At 36.1% G+C, this 19039-nt stretch overlaps 1 protein-coding gene across 3 annotated transcripts in view; it reads left to right on the plus strand.

Moving 5' to 3' along the window:
• The window catches only part of LOC129442697 (low-density lipoprotein receptor-related protein 8), an 81709-nt gene that overhangs the window by 18343 nt on the left and 44327 nt on the right, over positions 1-19039 (plus strand). For 2 of the 3 annotated variants that reach the window (XM_055202920.2, XM_055202921.2), the window contains exons 3-4: positions 7260-7382; positions 18654-18776. In XM_055202920.2, coding sequence (XP_055058895.2) covers positions 7260-7382; positions 18654-18776 — 246 coding nt within the window. The remainder of the gene's footprint in view (positions 1-7259; positions 7383-18653; positions 18777-19039) is intronic. The other variant, XM_055202922.2, reaches the window with a different exon arrangement.

Here is a 19039-nt window from a genome sequence, read left to right on the forward strand (position 1 = left end):
ATTTTCCTTTGTTTGATTGAGGATAAAAATAAGAGGGAATTTGGATTAGATGTGAAGGCATGTCATGGGTTTATTCTCTGATGTGAGGCACATCCAATCGTGTGAGAGAGACATTTAAGGATTACACACAAGAGCGTGATGGGGTACAGGCTGTTCTGTTGAGCTTGTATTCAATATTTCCAGGTATTTCAATTTGTCCTTAAGCTCTGATTTCGAATCAGACTCCTGTGCAAATCCTCATGGAGTACATGAGTGGGGGAAGAGAGAAGGGTGGAGGAATTAAAGGTGCGACTTCCATGTAAGGGGACCCTCGGTGTATGTAGATAAAAATGTCTCATTCTAAGGTAATAAAAACATAATGCTTCATTATAAAAGGTCTTTATACACCCCTGATAATATAGTTTTGTATATTATTTTGCATTTCTGTCAAGAGATCCTTTTAAAAATTACACACTGCACCTTTAAACAGAAGGCTATAGTACTCCTAACCATGGGACATCATCTTCTTTAACCTGGGGTAGGCCAGTTTTACCCCAAAATTAAGCACCATTTCACACTTGTACTTAAGAAACCTGAGTTAGCAGCATTTGTGAGGTTAAATCCTTACCAATACCAGAGTTCTAGAGTCTAAAACTTTAGTGTTAACCGCCATTCTTAGAGTTGCTTAGAGTTTAAACGTGTTAGCTAGATGGCAGCGTTAAATCTGGTTAGTTTCAAAAGCGGATCATCTGGGAAACAGCATGTTAATATGTCTGTTTATTACGTTCTTACATCTAGGGAATCATCTGTTAAAACAGTGAAAGCTGAAACTGCGAGCTCGTGCTAAAACAAGAGTTAATATCAGCTGGGCTTTTCAACATCTCGAGGGATTAAATACTGGAGCAGAGCCGGCTTCCTCTGAACCTGTAAGGCATCTGTTGAAACACTTGCGTTATCATTTAGTCAGAACAAACGCAGCATATACAATATATTATTTCACTTTAGTGTGTTTCCCACAGGTTTGGGGGCACATCCGCCAGGTGTATGGGTAAAAATAGATAACTAATATGAGTTTAGATCGGTCGTTTTCAGATGTGGATATAGGATGTACTTCTGTCATGTGGATGTATAATGACAGATCCGCTGATGCGGTGATCACAGAGATCAGATTCATCCATGCAAAGTAGCAGGGGGAAGCACAACACACGCATAGAATGTTACTCTGCAAATATCTGCAATTTTATATTTCAATCTTTGATGGCGATATACTGTAGAGGCCAAAGTTATGGACTGCAGCTTTAAAACTATTTTTATAGTTAAGTTATGGTCCATAATGTAAACAGACCTTACGATTGTTTAGCAAAAAACAGCAGCACTTTCAAGGTGACTTAAAACACTTGTAGTAACATGATGTCATATTCACAGATGTCGGGTGATGTCATTGTCCTTATTAATATGCAAATAAGAATGTGTTTTATATAAATAAGAATATAAATATATATTTTTATTGTTTTCAATAAAAATATCTAAAAATTCTTAAATTAAGATGTATTTTCAAAATGACCTAGGAAAATAAGTCTAGTTTTAAACAAAAAATAAATAAAATTTAAGCAAATTTGTGCTTAAAACAAGCAAAAAAATAAATAAATAAAAATCTGCCAGTGGAATAAGAAACATTTTCTTGAAATAAGTGTTTATGAAAAAAGTATTTTAAGAATTTTTTTGCTTGTTTTAAGCACAAATTTACTTAAAGGAACAGTATGTAAGAAATTTATAAAAATGAATCATAAAATGGCCCTGATATGTCACTAGACATTAAGAAATCATGTTCGTTTCAAGTACTTATATCACTGACAACAGTGGTCCTGCCAGGATATTGTCATTTAAAAAGTGGAGTTGCAGCCCTCAACTAATGTTTATGTTGTCATGTTGTGTACTGGCCACCAGTTGTGTGATTGCAATACCAGTTTTGGCCACAATCCTACATACGGTTCCTTTAAATTTGATATTTTTGTCTAAAAACTAGACTTATTTTCCTAGGTCATTTTGCTCATCAAGAAAATACATCTTAATTTAAGAATTTTTAGATATTTTCTACTGAAAATAAGACAAAAGTACTAAGTGTGGTGCTTTAACATTTAAAACCGGTAATGCTGTTAACCCTTGATGAAAAATATCATGGGTTGCCTTGTGTTATGTTACACATATATAAAGTTCAAACTTTGACAAAATAACCTTGGGTTAGGTGTGTGTGGGCTTTTTTATTTAAAAGGATAGTCCACTTTAAAATGAAAATTCTGTCATAATTTATTTATACTCATTTTGTTCTAAACTTGTATGAATATTTTTTTCTGATGAACACAAAAAGATATTTTGAGAAATTATGGTAAACACACAGCCAAAAGTGACCGTTGACTTCCATAGTAGATAAATTTCAGATAAATGATGGTAAGCACATTGACGGTACCCATTAAATTATTCATACTATCAAACTCTATGGTCACTTACTGCTGTGTGGTTTACTATCATTTCTTAAAATATCTTCTTTTGTGTTCATCAGAAAAAAAGAAATACATTCAGGTTTAGAACAACATGAGGATGAGTAAATGATGACAGAATTTTCATTTTAAAGTAACTTATCCCTTTAAGTGAAATAACTTTTGCTTTGCGATTATTTTTAGACTGGATTTGTCACTATTAAAAACTATGAAATTAAAATGTACAATTAAAGAATTAATTTTTCAATCTTTTACCAAGTTTTCCAACATAGATTTCTCAAAATAATTTCTGGGCTATTATTTACAGATTACTCTATTAGCAACTTGTGCTATGCAAATGCATTGATTATTCTTTAAAATAATCAACGAAGTGCTGAATAACCAACATGAATACCAAGATAATTGGCAGATTTCTTAGATTCTAAGAAGGCTTTTTTATTTCTCCTTTAATGAAACAGGGATTTGAGAGTGTTTGCTAACAATAGAGGAGTGGAGTTGTGAATCATAAGAGCTTGGGGGGTTTCTAAACTCCAGAAGGCTTCTATCACTGAGACACGCTGCTGCAATCCCGCTTAATGCGATTTTATTCCCCAACTGCACAACATTTTCATTTGAAGGATAAAACATACTAATCTTCCATTGACGTGGCCCTAAATTTGCATTTAAGCATCAGAAATAGTTGGTGTCTAAGTGCTATTGTGTAGTATATTGTGGATATATATTTGTATGTTGGTTTATATTGTTGTACTATGTGGGAGTGAAAGTTTTATTTTTTAATGTCTCAATTATCTGTGAAGTATTGCTCAAGGTCAAAACAGAATAGGGTTTGTAGTATGAAGCAATGTTTTTGACTTGTTGGCTTTTTATAACACAGTGATGGAAGATTGCAGGTCCTCACCAAGATGTACAACTATAGAAGTGGTCCTGCCTGCCTTGTCTTGACAAGTGGGGAAAGCGCATTAAGTTGATGGCAGACAGGTTTTGGTGGTTACAGCTGTCGGATTCAAGCCATTCAAGCAGACCTCTATTTCTCATCTGAACTTAAAGGGCTGTGGCAACTACAAACTATATTTTTGGAGATTTACATTTGTATGCCTAGTAATTCTATTCCTGGAGAGTATAGTTAAATGATAGTAAAATAATTGTTTATTATTACATTAAGCTATGCTAAAAGTGCTAGCACCAGACCCAGAGATCAGCCGAATGAATTCCATGAATTAACTCTAGTGGAGCTGGAAAATGAGCTAATTTCCAAAAAAGGTGGAATGTCCCTTTAAATTCTGTTTTACTGCTTTATCTACACATCTAGATAAAAGATGATCATTGATAAAGATAAAAAAAAGTAGATAACCCTAGATAAAAACTTGCCCATTGGCCTGCTAATCATCCCCTCATAAACTAATTGGCTATATAACTTTGGCCGTTTCTCAATGTCAAGGAAGGATCCTCGGAAGCCATAATTTCGAGAATGCTACGTCATCGACGTCCGTCGAAGGACTGTTCCAATGTCGAGGATCCTCGGAATTTCAGCCAAGGACTGAGTCCTTCGTTCGAGAAATATCCCATTTACAGGAAAGGATGCATATGTATATCCTTCGCGCTCTTTTCACGCAATGAAATCACCCACAATCCTATGCACGCAGCGTCGAAAGCACACCTTTCATTGTCGCATTGGCGTGCACTTGCTAGCCTGTTCCATTTAACGTGTTCTCCGGATGCTTAAGAGGAGCCTCGCCTAGCCTCTGAAGGAAGTGACTTGTAAGGACTAGTCCTGCCAAGGAAGTATCCTTGACATTGAGAAACGGCCTTTGTCTCCTTTGCGCTAATAAGCTGGTGTGTGGTGCAATATGCGCATTATGGCTGCTGTTGCATTATCCAGGTGGATGCTGCACATTGGTGATGGTTGAGAAGAATCCCCCTTTTATATGTAAAGCGCTTTAAATGCTGCAGAAAAGCGTAACAAATTATAATAATGATCTATTTCAGTAATTAAATATATTTAAATATACGATTTACGTTTTTGACTGAGCTTATTGCAGTGCATTCTGGGATCGAAGGATACATGCAGTGTTGCTTTCGAAGTTATTCAAATTCTGTTGCCTACTTTTCTTTTAAATTATGTCTAGGTAAACAGCCTGTTTAATTTTGGGAGTAGAGCCTCTGTAATTCCCCATGCACCTATTCTCCTGGGCTTTTCAGAAAAACTGTCTCCATTTTGCCTTGGGAGGTTTAAGATAACGCTTTTATGAGCAGCTGTCAAAATGAATAAAGACAATTCCTCCCTAACTGTAACCTGAGCTTATTTAGCATACAGAGATGTCAAAATGGATATCATGTTTCCCTTCATGGGCTAAAAACTTGCCTGTGATTCTGAAATAAGCTTGATCGCTTTCATATCTGATAGCTTGGTAGTAGCAATAAATCGTTTTCCATCTCTCTCTTTAATTCTTTTCTTCTTGTATTTTACTTATTTTAATGAGACCTTCCAATTTAATTCAAACAAGCAAGAGCATCTCTCTAACAAACGGTACAAGCTGATGAAAACAGTTATTAGTGGGTAAACAGCGGTCTTTGCCATGAGTCACTGAGTCCCAGTGCCCTCATTGTGCTGCTATTGTCAAATTTTCAAGCAGAAAATTACATTATCGCATTCACTTGCTTGCATTCACATTCATTCATCATTATCCTTAAGTTACAAAATATTGCATAACACACACACAGTCGAAAGCACAGCTTCGCAAAGAGTAGTCCTTTTGGCTCTTCGTAGCCTACCCATACAATGAACACAAGAGCCGTTTCTCAATATGCGTTCTTGACTGTACTTGCGTTCTTGTGGACTTGCGAAACGTCATCAGTTGCGGCCCAAGTACTGTTCCAATTCAAAGTTCGCATCAAGCCCAAGTTCACATAAAATCCCCGGATGTGTTCTTAATCCGCCCATTTTATCGAGGATGCATCAGAGGAGACTTGTGTGGACTTATGACAGCGAAGTTTCCCAGAATGCATTTCGCGTCAGGAGATCGTTCTTCCGAGTCTGAACTTGCAAGTTCGAACCACGAAGGACACAAGTCCGAGTTTGACATACTTGGTATTAAGAAACGGCTAAGGTTTCAAAAATCGGGCGTGCATACTCGTAAAAATTGACCATACTTCGGACTTAAAGAGACTTACAGTTTTAGAAGCCATTTTGATTTGGACCAGTAAGCAACGAACTTTAACACCCCACCAACCGTATTACAATGCAATAGTAACCAGTTTAGCAAAGGCATAGTGTGATTCTCGATTCTTATTGTGCATCCTTGTTTTTTTTATTCGTGTCTTCGTAGGATGCAAAGGAATGATACGGCTGTCTCTTCTTGCTTATGAAGCTTTCTCGCTCATTGTTCCTTGCCTCATTGCATGCAATATAAAATTGAGATCTCCTTTAAGATGACAGAGCTCGATCGGTTTTCAGGTCACGGGCTGTAAGACGAGGAAGCGAGGAAATGAGGAAGCATTAGTATTAATAGTAATGCCTTGGTAACCATCCAAAATATCCTGGTGGGGAGTTGTGCATGAAAAGGCACAATTCACAGTTTCTTTAACAAAGTATTGAGTTTTTCTGGTTTAACTAATCACTTTTTCAACTCTCTTTTAAATCATATAACTTTGTTTGCCAGAATTTCCAACAAATGCACATAAAATCATTCGTCTGACTTAATTTTGATTGGATGAAAGGCATCGGCTCAATAAACAAGTGTTTGCTGTCATTGGGGGGAAATGAAGAGTTGCTGATCTAATGTTACTGTTGAAAAACCAATCTCAGATGAGTCACACGCACAGCCTGATGTAGGGGGAGGTTTGCGGGTACATTCCATTTCATTAGGCACGTCACTGTTGGTTGGTTACTTATCTGCACTGTGCATTGGTTAAACCAGAGTCAAAGGACTATACGAAGATGTTGAAAGAAAGTGCCACAGTGGATTCTTCAGGGTTGTTGAGAGGTCTTGTGATGTTGGGTAGGATATTGTGACTACCACCCACTGAAGGTCTGTGAGTGTTTACAAGAGCTCAGCATGTGGAAAGCAGTGCCTGAGGATCTCAGCATATAAGACATTTTCAGCTTGAGACTGTACTCTGTTGCTACAGCTTCCTGTAGCTTCCTGGGAGAGCTTGCAACGCCAATATCATGGGTTCATTTCACACAAATGTATACGAATGCATTATAAATGGCTTTAGATGTTGAAAAAAAAATTTCTGTGGCATTACAGGGTGCATTATGGGATGGGAATTTTTCCAAAGCATCTCTTAAGTGAGCATTTAACATTTTGCCTTAGTAGCCACGAAAAGCACAGTACACAATTATGGACAATTTTATGGACACAACAGTTGCTTAGGGTGCATTTGTTCATTAAAAACCAATGCATTTTTTATGTTACAATACTTAATTCTATCCCATTTTAAAGCTGCAGTACTTAACTTTTTATTGGTTAAAAATAAACAAAAATCTTTTATTTATAAACAATTAGTGTTCAAAACCGTCTTCGTATCTTGGTATGATTAACAACAGCAAGCTTATTATAATGATTTGTAAAAAAAAATGTTTTTTTTTTTTGCAGTTTTATGTTTCAAACAGAGATGGTAAAAGAGAGGCAACAGTGCAATAAAATATAAAAATATGAATATTAATAATGAGTTTGGAGTGGGACTGACCAATAAAAAATGGAGAATGTGTTGGGGAATCCTGTTTGTTGCATAAATAAAAATATTTACCATTAACTCTCTGTTTTTTTTTGTATGCAGTGAAGAAGACATGTGCACCCTCAGAGTTTGCATGTGAGAATGGTCAGTGTGTTCCTGGGCGTTGGCGGTGTGATGGTGAACCTGAGTGTCCAGATGGATCAGATGAGGCCGATGTAACCTGCAGTAAGTCGCTTTAGTTTACTGCAGTAATGTAACTAAGGAATATTTAAAGAAACAGTACCCCCAAAAACTAAACTAAACTGTCATTATTTACATATTGTTCCAAATGCATGTTTTTGTATTCTTACACTACGCAAAAACGTTAAAGTAAATAAATATTAAGGCTTAAAATGTATGCAAAAGAATCATTTTGGACCCTGTTAACAGTCTGCAATGTCAACCTAAAAACAAATTAATAAATTAGTTGCAGAAATTCACACTAGAGCAAAACAAATATTGACTGAGTTGAGAGGAAACCAATTTTAAAAATGTATGATTTTTGACCTGGGTGCTAAACATAAAGCGATAGTTCGGACAAAAATAAAAATCACCCCATGATTTACTCACCCTCAAGCCAGCCGAGTTACAAATGTCCATTATTTTAAAATACAAACACATATTTAGTTTTTTTTACGGGTCCAACTCTTTCAACCCAAAAGAATGTGCATCCATCTTTCGCAAAAGTAATCCACATGGTTCCACAGTGATACATAAAGGCTTTCTGAGGGTAATCAATGTGATTTTCTTAGAGAAATATCCATGTTTAAAACTTTACAACTGAAAATAACTCCATCTTACTGTGGGTTTACACCAGACGCGAGTTCAACAATTTGCGAGAGTAGATTATATACAAAGTCAATGCAAAGACGCGATCAGACGCGTCCTCGCGTAGACAATGCGAATGACGCGTTATGGATGGTGCGTTTACGGCAAAAACACGCGCTATTCACCTCACACGCGTCTTTGCCCAAGTTGAAAATATTGAACTGAAAAATTCGCATGACACGGAGTTAAATTCCGCGAGTAATCTAGAGTGTGTAACGCGATGCCCCGCGTTTGGTGTGTACGTAGCATTAGACTCCTCTGCATTCATGAGATTTCAACATAGTGTAAGCACTTTTCTTTGTTACGTATGACGAATGCGGAGAGTTTTTAAAGATATTTTTAAAAATATCTAAATATGTGTCCATATGAAACAGGATGAACAAATGTAACTCGGATAGCTTGAGGATGAGTATTCATGGGGTAATTTAACATTTTTTTGCCCAATATAATGATGTTTAATGATCCTTTCAAGGTAGTCATTTTGAAGGCACTCCTGTGTGTTGTGCTTGAAGTGAAGTTGGTTCTTGATTGGCCTCTTCATTTTTCAACACAGTCATTGATTGGCCACCCAGTGTGTTTGTTGTGCAGTGTTGTGTCTGATGTTTGGTCTTATTATTGCAGTAAATGTCTCTTCCTTTCTGCAAAAAATAAATAAATAAATAAATAAATAAATGACAGGTGTTCACAGTTGCATAAACTCTACATACTGTGTAATTTGCACTTGTAATCAAAACCAAAATTGCAACGTCTAGCATTCAAATTTAAGAGCAACATACACCCCTTTGGATTGTTTATGCTGGAAATCCCATTAAAAATGAATGATACCAAAGCTCAATGCGGCACAAATAAAGACGTTTCACCACTTGTATTAAACGGGCAAAACAGCATTTATGGGGAAACAATTATTCTTCCTGCAGTTTTTTTGTAAAATTCTAAATTCAACTTTGTACATTTGTGCATATTTAATTTTAAGTGAACTGTTATTCACAATGTTCATGCAACAAAGTATGCATTGAGACATGTTTTATGATAATAAGAAAAGTGTATTTACTGTATTTAGGATATGTTTGCAAATTAATGAAACAGATAATTGGGAATCAACTAGGGCTGGGCGGTATGAGCAAAAATTCATATCCCAGTATTTTTTTTAGGAATGCCGGTATCCGATATATATCCGGTATTTCTTACAAAAAGGATAAAGATGTTACTTGAAAGTCAAAGCCTTTATTTAAACAGTTTGCATAATCTTTTTGGCTGAAGTTGTTGTACCATAAAGTTGTAAACACTCCCTAATAAACTATCTAATTCCACTTCAAATCAAAACAAAAATTAATGCTACCATGCAGTACCATATAAAAAAAATCATCTTTGTTAGAGCCTATATCTTACCCGAAATGACTGTATGCTCATGTCCTTGATGGGTGGTAAATGTTTGTCATACCAAAGTTGTTTAGCTGGGTTTAGTTAACTTTATATACAAACCAGTGAAGTTCTTAATCATTTCTTTTTTTAACTTTGCTTTGTGCACATGGGCATTATCATGTAATGTGATTTTTAGCCTATATTATAATTATAATTATAGAAAAGTGTCCTGCCCATACTATCGAAATGATTAAATCCATAAAATTTGAAACACACAATTCTAATTAATATACTGAACTGTCTGTAGCATTAAGATTTCTGTTCACAGAATTTACTAAAGTAGTCAATCCTCTTCATTAGAAGGGGGTGTCACAGTCCTTTTGTCCTTACAGTGTATTCCAGTTACAAAAATGGACAAAACTTAAAAAACCAAAATAATAAAGTTTATACAACAGATGTGGTTCTGGAATCTGATTGGCTACGTGCAAACTGAAACTATAACGCGCACACATTAAGCACGTTTAAACTGTCTCTGTTTCATTCACACACACATTCCTCCCTTATTATTTCTCAATAATAATCTCATTAATTCACACTAATAGCTTCACTGAAGCAGCACAATCATTCGTTACTAATTCGAAAGTGACGTTTTAAAATTAAATAACGGAGACTTGTTTGTGGCTGTTATACTGGGCTTTGAATCTGAGGGAAAAGTTCACCACAAAATAAAACTCCTTCGGAGTTTCTGTTTTATCTACGCACTTGTCCCGTCGAACTGAAGTATAAACGCAGTATCACTCACCTGATATTGCTATAATAGTGATGAGGAATAACTGCAATAGCGTAATAGATAAAAAGGTGTTGTGATGGAGCGTCAGACATGTTGTTGGGATGAAAGCACACATATGCAGCGGTAACTTAATTCCAATGATCTCTCTTGTAAAAGCAGGTTGAAGAGACATTTTATATTAGTCTTGAACTTAATTATTACAATCCTCCGAGTGCATGCAGCCGCAGTTTTTGAATGTCCACATTCATGAGGCGCATCCAAGCGTCACAGAGTTTCTGCGTGCTTCTCCATGTCGCGTACTTGCTGTGACGGGCGGGCTCGCGCAGAGCGCGTGTATGCGCGTTTGAGTCGCATCAAACCATATCGATATGAACGGTATTGGCTAATTCCGCATCGCGTCAGGAACCCATATCGATATATTCCCTAAATCCGATATACCGCCCATCCCTAGAATCAACTGAGCTCAGTATAATCAAAGAGTAAACACACACTGGCTGCACAAGGCTATTAACTAGTTTGTTTGAATAGTTGCTTATTTTATTTATTATGAATAATTAATGCAACTATTTATTTTGACATCATGCACAAACACTCTTCACTGTGTTTCAAGGCACAGAAACGATTTTTTCTGACTTATTTTGAGTGGAGTCATCTGCTCAAAGTCACTTTATCACACAGCGTCAGATAGTTTAGAGCTGCATTACCTTATCCAGCTTTCATTGTACTCCACTTGTCTGTTCTAAATATGTAAATATGTTTACAGTCAGCACATTAGGTTAAGGTTTATATAGCTGAAACATGCTTCAGGCGTATTAGAAAAAAACATTTTAAATTTGTTTAGCCTATCTAATAAGCTTCCCAAAGTTAGTTTGACTAAATGGGCACTCATTACTTAAATTTAATATGGCCAGTAAGTGTATTTTATCAGCGGCTCAATAAAAATGTGGCTCTTGTTTCCATGACTACAGTATGTTGGCTCTGATCTGTCAGTGAGGAGCACAGCTGTGGACTGTGAAACATCAGCTTTCACTGACTTCAGCTCAGTATAGTCTCCTGCTGTATTTCTGTTGGTTTTGCTCCATTTCTGCATTAACTTTATCAAAGAAAACACATTGTGTGTGCAAAGCAATATCGGGAGGTGTTAGTGAGGTTCAAAAGTTTGAAGCTATACAGTATTGTTTGGGGGTCACTGAAATAAACAAAGTTTTAGGTTCATAAAAATGTAAACATATCACATTTCACTTTAAAATAATGAAATATTCAAGTTTCTGGGTCACTAATGAAATAACAATTTACGTTAACACCTTTGTGCAAAATGTCAAATTTTGTGCTTCCATTGAAGCACACAAGATGCCCTTTGCCAACATTTTCAGATAAGCAGTTTTTGTACAGACTTGTGGAGTCCGTGCCAGCTCCAATATTGTCATGAAAGCTGCATTTTCAATTTAACTTTTCACTTAAAATATGTTGATAATTTAATGTGTAATGAAAGTGGTATTGAAGTGGAACAATGTAAAGCATGCAAGATGCATATACTGCCAGACTTGTGGACCCATTTCGTTATTCCTTTCATGTTTTAAGAGAGAAGTTTGCATGCTAATAAGATTTTTAATATCTTTTAGAAGCATCTTTAACAGAACTGTCTGACAAAAGAGTGTCCTAATGCATTTAAATGCAATGAATACTCAAGGGGCATTTCAAGAACGCTCCAGTACGTCTAATGAATTCACAAAGCCAGGCTGATGCTTTTTTTTAAAAACCATTAGCTGATGATGATGCCAGATAAAACCTAATTAGAAATTCTGTTTATTTGTAAACATATTTGTTTGCATACATGGGTGATTCTCACGAAACCATTGAAACACCACGGCACTAATGATTTTAGCTTTAAAATGTGTAATATAGTAACATTAAAAAGCATCAGAATTAACACAATACTGTGTTCTACCTTGCACAATGTGTGATTTCAACATAAGAATTTATAATTGTAAATTTTATCTCGTTTTCTGCTGAAATTCTCATTACCGCAATGTGTCCGGCTGTGTTTGAACATGCGTTATGTTGTAATTTAATCAAATTATATGTGTCCATGCCTGATGTTCTCATCCTCTGCAACACTTTTTGAGAACAGTTTAAGCACACATACAGAATTTTAATAAAGTTTGATTTTGAGTGACCAAGCACATGGACCAGTTACTTCAAGATGGCTACCAGGTAAGATAATTTTTTTACAGTTAATTTGAAATATTGTCTTGTCAGAATGCTTACACGACATTTTGATTATCATTACCGCAACAGATGCTTATTAAATGTTAATTTAATTAATAGAAGCATAATACTTTGATTTTAAATGCATGTGCAGAATCTCCAAATGATGTTCTTTCAGGTTTGTCATGTCATTTTGAAAATATGTCAGTGTTGATGTTTTCTGACTGTTGCGGTAATGAGATTTTTTAGGACTAATTTTTTAAATTATGTCACAAAAAGTGTTAAATGATAAGTAAACGTGTTTAAATGAATGTTCCCATTTACTCCAGACTTTGTTTTTCAATGTCTGGTGGGAAAAAAAGTAAATTTAAGCAATTTTTACATTTTCATGCTTGACATTTTTAAAACCAAGTTTTCGTGAGAATCACCCACATAGTTGTTTATCAGGTCTCTCTCACATGCATGCATTTTACATTACGTCTTAATGTTAGCCGCTTTACTCTGCTTCTTATGTTATGTTCCTATAATTTTTTCGTGTTTTCTCCTGCTTTTTAATGTAACACTGCTTTGAAATAATTAAACAATTGTGAAAAGCGCTATATAAATAAAATTGAATTTAATTTAATATATATTAGGCTGTATAATATATGTAATTATAAAATAAATGTGTTTATGACTTCGGCGTCTCACATTCAGTACAAACACAGTTATTCTCTGTCACACATTATGGCTGCTTTCATGCTCGAGTTACATTAGCGTGCACTACCTCATAAGTACTACTAATGTAGTCTGCGCTGTTTAAAAATAAATAATATCTCCAAATTTAGAATGCTATTAACATTAAACTAGTTACACATGAATTATAAACTGACAGCTTTTAAATGAAGAAAAAAAAAACAAATCTTTCCACAGAGAAAGTGTTATTGGGTAAAAGATGAAAATGTGTGTCATCTCTGCAGTCAAAATATACAGCACAACAAGGGCTTTGCTGCCCCACTTTATGTAATTGAGTGCCATATGCCATCCAATATGTTTAGTAAATCTGTTTTAGACTGGCGCCTGCCATTCCTGGATCTACCCTACTGTATTTCTTTTCCCACTGTAATATTACTCAGGTCATCATAGGATTATTATTGGTTCAGGGTCTGTTTGTGAAGTAAAACAGTGCTTAAAATATGTACTGTACATAGCCGTTTTGTCTCTTTCATTTAGCTCACATCTAGAAATGACCTAGTGTGTTTCTCAATAATTGTGTCTTGATGGCATTTCCGATCAGTTTTAAAGATTTAAAAATTTGATTATACAAAAATATTTAACATCTGTATGTCCACTCTTATGTCCATCCAAACCTGTATGCTTTTTTCCAAGGAACATAAAGGAAAAATGTTGTATTCACTCAGCTGTTCCAATCAATGACAGTGTTAAGTAATCATGTTGTTAAACACAGAAATTGATAAACGGGCACTTTCGCACCAAACCTCTGAGCAAATGTTGCTATATTGAGCCATTCAAAATGAACAAATCACGATACCGCACGGTGATGGAGAAATTATCACAAGTTTAACTTGATTGTATTTAGTACTAAATATTCTGTACTTTGTATTCACATGGCAGCTCCCCCTAACGCAGTGCTTCTCAATTATTTTCTGTCACGCCCCCCCTAGGAAGAAGTAAATATTTTGCGCCCCCCCCAACTCTCCGCCGCGACTGTAAATAGTATAATTTGTCTATAAAATTACACATCTGCAAAACATTGTATCCTTATTAACATTAAAGAAAACACAAAAAAAGAAATATCAATCAACTTACAACAAAGAATAACTTTATTAACATTGTTTTTTAGTCTGTAACAGAAAAGACTTAAAAATGCATCAATTTGCCTGAAATAAAAAAAATCAATTCTTATTTAAAGTATAATATTTTTTGACCATTTGATACTGAAAAATTAAATTAAATATAATCAATAAATAATAATAAAAAACTCAAGCGGCTTATCAGCGTGATTGGGGTGTAATGTCTTTAAGTGACGGTGCAAAAAAAATCACTTCCCGAAAAAGTATTTTCCCCTGGGTCCCGCGCGCCCCCCCTGGTATCGCTTCGAGCCCCCCCTGGGGGTCCCGTCCCACTATTTGAGAAGCACTGCCCTAACGGCAGAAATGACTTAATGATCATTCTAGTGTGATTAGAGTCTAACTGATGTATGTAATTCTGATGATTTCAGTAAAGGGAAATTAAGCAGGCCTTCATCAAATTACCATCAGCAAAGCAAAATTTGTCCTTAGAGCTCACCCCAACCTTGTGCTCTCTTAGCTCGCATATGCACAAGCTGTGATGTCACAGGGGAATGGAGATAAGGCCTTCTTCTCACTTAATCTCACCTTTTTCACTATTTTCTAGTCAATTTTGCAGATCATAGCACTAGTCCAAAACCTAGTGAGCTGGTTATACCTTAAAATTTAAAGCATGATAGGTTTTTCACGGAAAAGCCTTTTCAAACGATCTTGTTTTCAGCAAATATGCAAAGTATCATTGCATGTCTTCTTGATGCATAAGGCATTCCCATAATGTATTGCTTGGTGAAATAATTTATTGAAGACGTCAGAGAGAAATGTTAAAATTAAAGACCTTTGTATTTTATTCAGGAAATAAAACTTCTAATATATACAAGGAGTTCAAAGGCAAAATATAGACATAACATAGTAAACAGTTGCAAAATCACTAAAGATGCAACCTGAAACATTGCAGTTGATGAAAGTCAGAATGTAAAAATGAAGAAACTGAACCACACTTTTGGTGGCGCTGTGATCCATGTCACTGCCACATTCAGGTTGTGTTGCGGTCCAAGTTATCACAAGGGACCCAAGTTTGAATGTGATCCAAGGTGTTGCAAGCTGTCGTGTTGCACGCTGAATTGCCTAAGGCCAGGATTAACTTGAATTGAAGTAGAGGTATTTGATAAACATATAATACATGCCAAGAGGTTTTAATCAATATCATTATATCATTTTTGACGGAAGTGGCATTTGGTGGCTTTTGCATCTGAGCTCTTCATGTATGTGTTTTTTTTTCACTTAATATGTGATTTTTTTTTTTTAAATAGCTTTCCTTAGATTGGCAACATGCAAACTGTACTGAATCATATAAGTACTTGGATCTCTGTTTGTACTTTAAATATTGTTTATAGTGTAGATATTGCTGCTTATTAAAAATTACTCTATTATTTCAGGTTAGAATGCTATCTTAGAAGTTAGTGGCCTATGGCAATAGACAATAAAAATTGTCATGTTAAAATAAAACTCCTTTCTTATACTCTCTGTATGTCCTATTTAATTATGTCCTGGTGTTGTTTGTAAGTTTAGTTTAATCCATGCAGAACATTTCAATCTATAAAGTATGACACCTGTTCAATATAAATTCTTAGGTTTTTATATTTCAATATTTTATTCGTTTCTGTTTTTTTCTTAATTTTGTCAACATAGACTCATTAGATCTCATATATTTAGCATCTGAAACTTTGGTTTTCCCAAACTGTCTTAGGGTTTCTTTTTTACAGACACTATCCTACCCACAGACTAGGGTTAGATTTTACTGCATTGTGGATAGCAAAAATGTTAGTGTGGCATACCACAATTTTGTTGGGGCCCCTTGTGAATTATGTGACCACATAAAGATGTACCCACATTCACTAGCAGTTATGTCATGGATGAACATTTCTAATAAAGTTGAAATATTGGCACTGATGGTTATTGTGGGAAACTAACCATTCTGTACTGTAGTTTAATTTTATCTTGTGTAATTACTCTCAGTTGAGTATGTGTGTTAAAATGTTTAAATCTGATGTATCAAAGACAGCACACCACACACAAACAGATTTTCATCCAGAGTCTTGACTGTAAACACAGAAAATCTTGCAAAACGGATGATATGCCGGAAGAAATCTCAATGATAGTGTTTGGAATGATTTTCATAGAAAATTCAAGGGAAAAAAAGACAAGGGTTTGGGTGAAGTCGTGGAGACCGCAGGAACATGGTCCATCTCTGCTGTCCACATCAACTTCACTTTGTGCTGCGCCATGACTGCTTAGATGAGAATACCTAAACGCATCTCTGTGAAAATAAAGAAAGTAATAATTTTGTTAAATAAGGATTCCTCATGACATTCAGCCATCTTGCCTGATATTGAATTATTTGTATTTAAGGTTTAACTCGCATCCCATTTTTTATGTAACATTCCTTTGAATCATGAAACAGATTCAGTGACAGAGCAAAAACTTCCCTTTTGAAAATACAAACTTACTGGGCCACTTTGAAATATTTTGATATTAAAGCTGCTATTGGCATTGACTCTGGCGGGTCTCCAGGACTCTGGTGCCAGAAATGATTTATTTATGTCTCAGATGCATCCCAAACTGTAATCTAATATCAACAGACAGCCTGTCAAATGGGATAGATTGGCCATGACAGTGAATGTGAAAGGAGAAAAGATTTGCTAAACTAAAGGCCATCGTCTGCTGACCCCATTATTTCTTATTTCTTGGAACGATTCACCCACCTGCATGACTTTTTATCTTTTTAGAGATCACAAATTGAATTTTGGAAAAGGTTAATGCAGATTTTCCATAGGATAGCAGTTTATAGTGACCACATTTGTTAAACTTAAAATAAACAACTTGACTCTTTTCAAATTCTTCTAGGCCACTTGAGCAGACAGAAGTTAGTCGTATACTTTTTTTGTTATTTCTTGTATAAATTTTGGATGGCAGGAGAGCAAAATTTTCACATATTGGTTACTCAACTGTTTTTCCTATTTTTTAAAAATGGTCGATTCGGTTTGGGGTTAGATTTGCTGTTTGCGTTAGGATGTCACTTTAAGTATTGGTTTATACAAATGTTTTTCGTATACTTTTTAAACCATTGCCGCCTGAGGTTAGGGTTAGAGTTGGGTTTGGGTAAGGATGTCATTTTATGTAACAAAGTTTTTCTAACCCCAAACCAAAGCGACAATCGTAAGAAAATAGGAAAAACAGTTGAGTAACCAATACGTGAAACTGACACGGAAAAGAAAGTCGTGGCACGGGCATGTAAAATGGTGGAAATACGTGGCAATGCCACACAAAACAGAACAAAATAATGCGTTGTCTGTTACCGTATTTTTCGGTCTGTAAGCCGCGTTTTTTTTTCATAACTTGGCTGGTGCTGCGTCTTATAGTTAGGTGCGCCTTGTAAGTCAGTATGAATTAATTTTGACATTTATGAGGCAAGAGACATCACTACTCTTTACAGCCGCGAGAGTCCGCTATATCACTCACATTATACCAACCATACCGTGCCTGAGCGTGATTGAACCCCAAAGCCTGGTTTATTTTACTAGTGTGATCGCTCTGTTCCACGGTTCGGTTGGGTAACTATAATATAAGTGTGCCCTTATATTAGATCTTGTAAAAATGGGCCTCATATGTGACCTTTAATAAGGTTGCATTCATACACATGTCATTATATAACCACACTTATGAATTGCTTGTTCATATAGAAAATATAAGAGCTTTGACTGTAATCTCCTTTGTGAACACCAGATTCCAGAGACTCACACTTGTAATGCTGCGTTTACACCAACCGCGTTTCAGGCGTCAAAATCGGGTCTACTGCACCTAGTTTGCCGCTTGTGTATTGTGTATTGTGTATGTGTATTACAACTTACCAGGTTGCCCAATTTCCTAACTGACACTTTTCCAAGCAAGATCCTTTTTATTCCTGTCTCTATAGAAATAAGAACTTGTGACGTATGAATCCGGGTGACTGCTCACGGACAATATCAAGTGTTCCTTCAGGTTGAATGACCGCCACAGCAGCAAGCAGGTTGGTTAACGCGGCCCAAAATTCTGCCAAAGTTCCAATTTTTCAACTCTGGTGTCAGCCGCAAATTACACAAAAAGCACCATTCACGTGTACCGCACCGGCCGTTCAATTCGCGCAAACTAGATGCGCAAATGAGGCGGAAACGTGTCTTGCACTCCGCACCAAACGCCTCATTTAGCGCCGCGAGACCTCCAGACGCGCGTCAACGCGTCTTCACATTGACTTAACATTGAAATCACTCGCGCTTCACGTCTCTACCGCGGCTGGTGTAAACGCAGCATAAGTAAAAGCCTGAACATTGATAGTGTGAACTTAGCCATAGTGAGATCAACACAGTGATTCTATTGCGATTCATTCACTTTGTCATTCAGTGGTTTCATTCAAGCGTTAAAACATTTTCTTCCCTTCCACAGCAGTCAGACAGACATGTCCACCAGATAAGTTCGACTGTGGAGGGAAGTGCGTGTCGTTGTCCTGGCGCTGTGACGGGGAGAGAGACTGTGAAAACGGTTTAGATGAAGAGGACTGCGCCGCGGGTGAGTCTGATCTCTCCGTCTCAGACCGTTTGTTTTATTCCCTGCAGGGAGTCTCATAAAAGCTGATGTGGTACTTTGAACTGACTGGCACAAAGAAGCCTGTTTATATCCTGAGCACACTGTCACCTTTATACTGTATCTTTGAGATTTGGCTTTTACTGTATTTATACTCTCTTGTGTTAATTGATAGATGTACAATAGTGTTTTGAATATACAGTATTTTTTAATTATCCTATGATTCTTATGCTCATTTCAGATTGATT

The sequence above is a fragment of the Misgurnus anguillicaudatus genome, chromosome 2 (assembly GCF_027580225.2).
Source record: "Misgurnus anguillicaudatus chromosome 2, ASM2758022v2, whole genome shotgun sequence".
NCBI classification, from domain to species: Eukaryota; Metazoa; Chordata; class Actinopteri; order Cypriniformes; family Cobitidae; genus Misgurnus; species Misgurnus anguillicaudatus.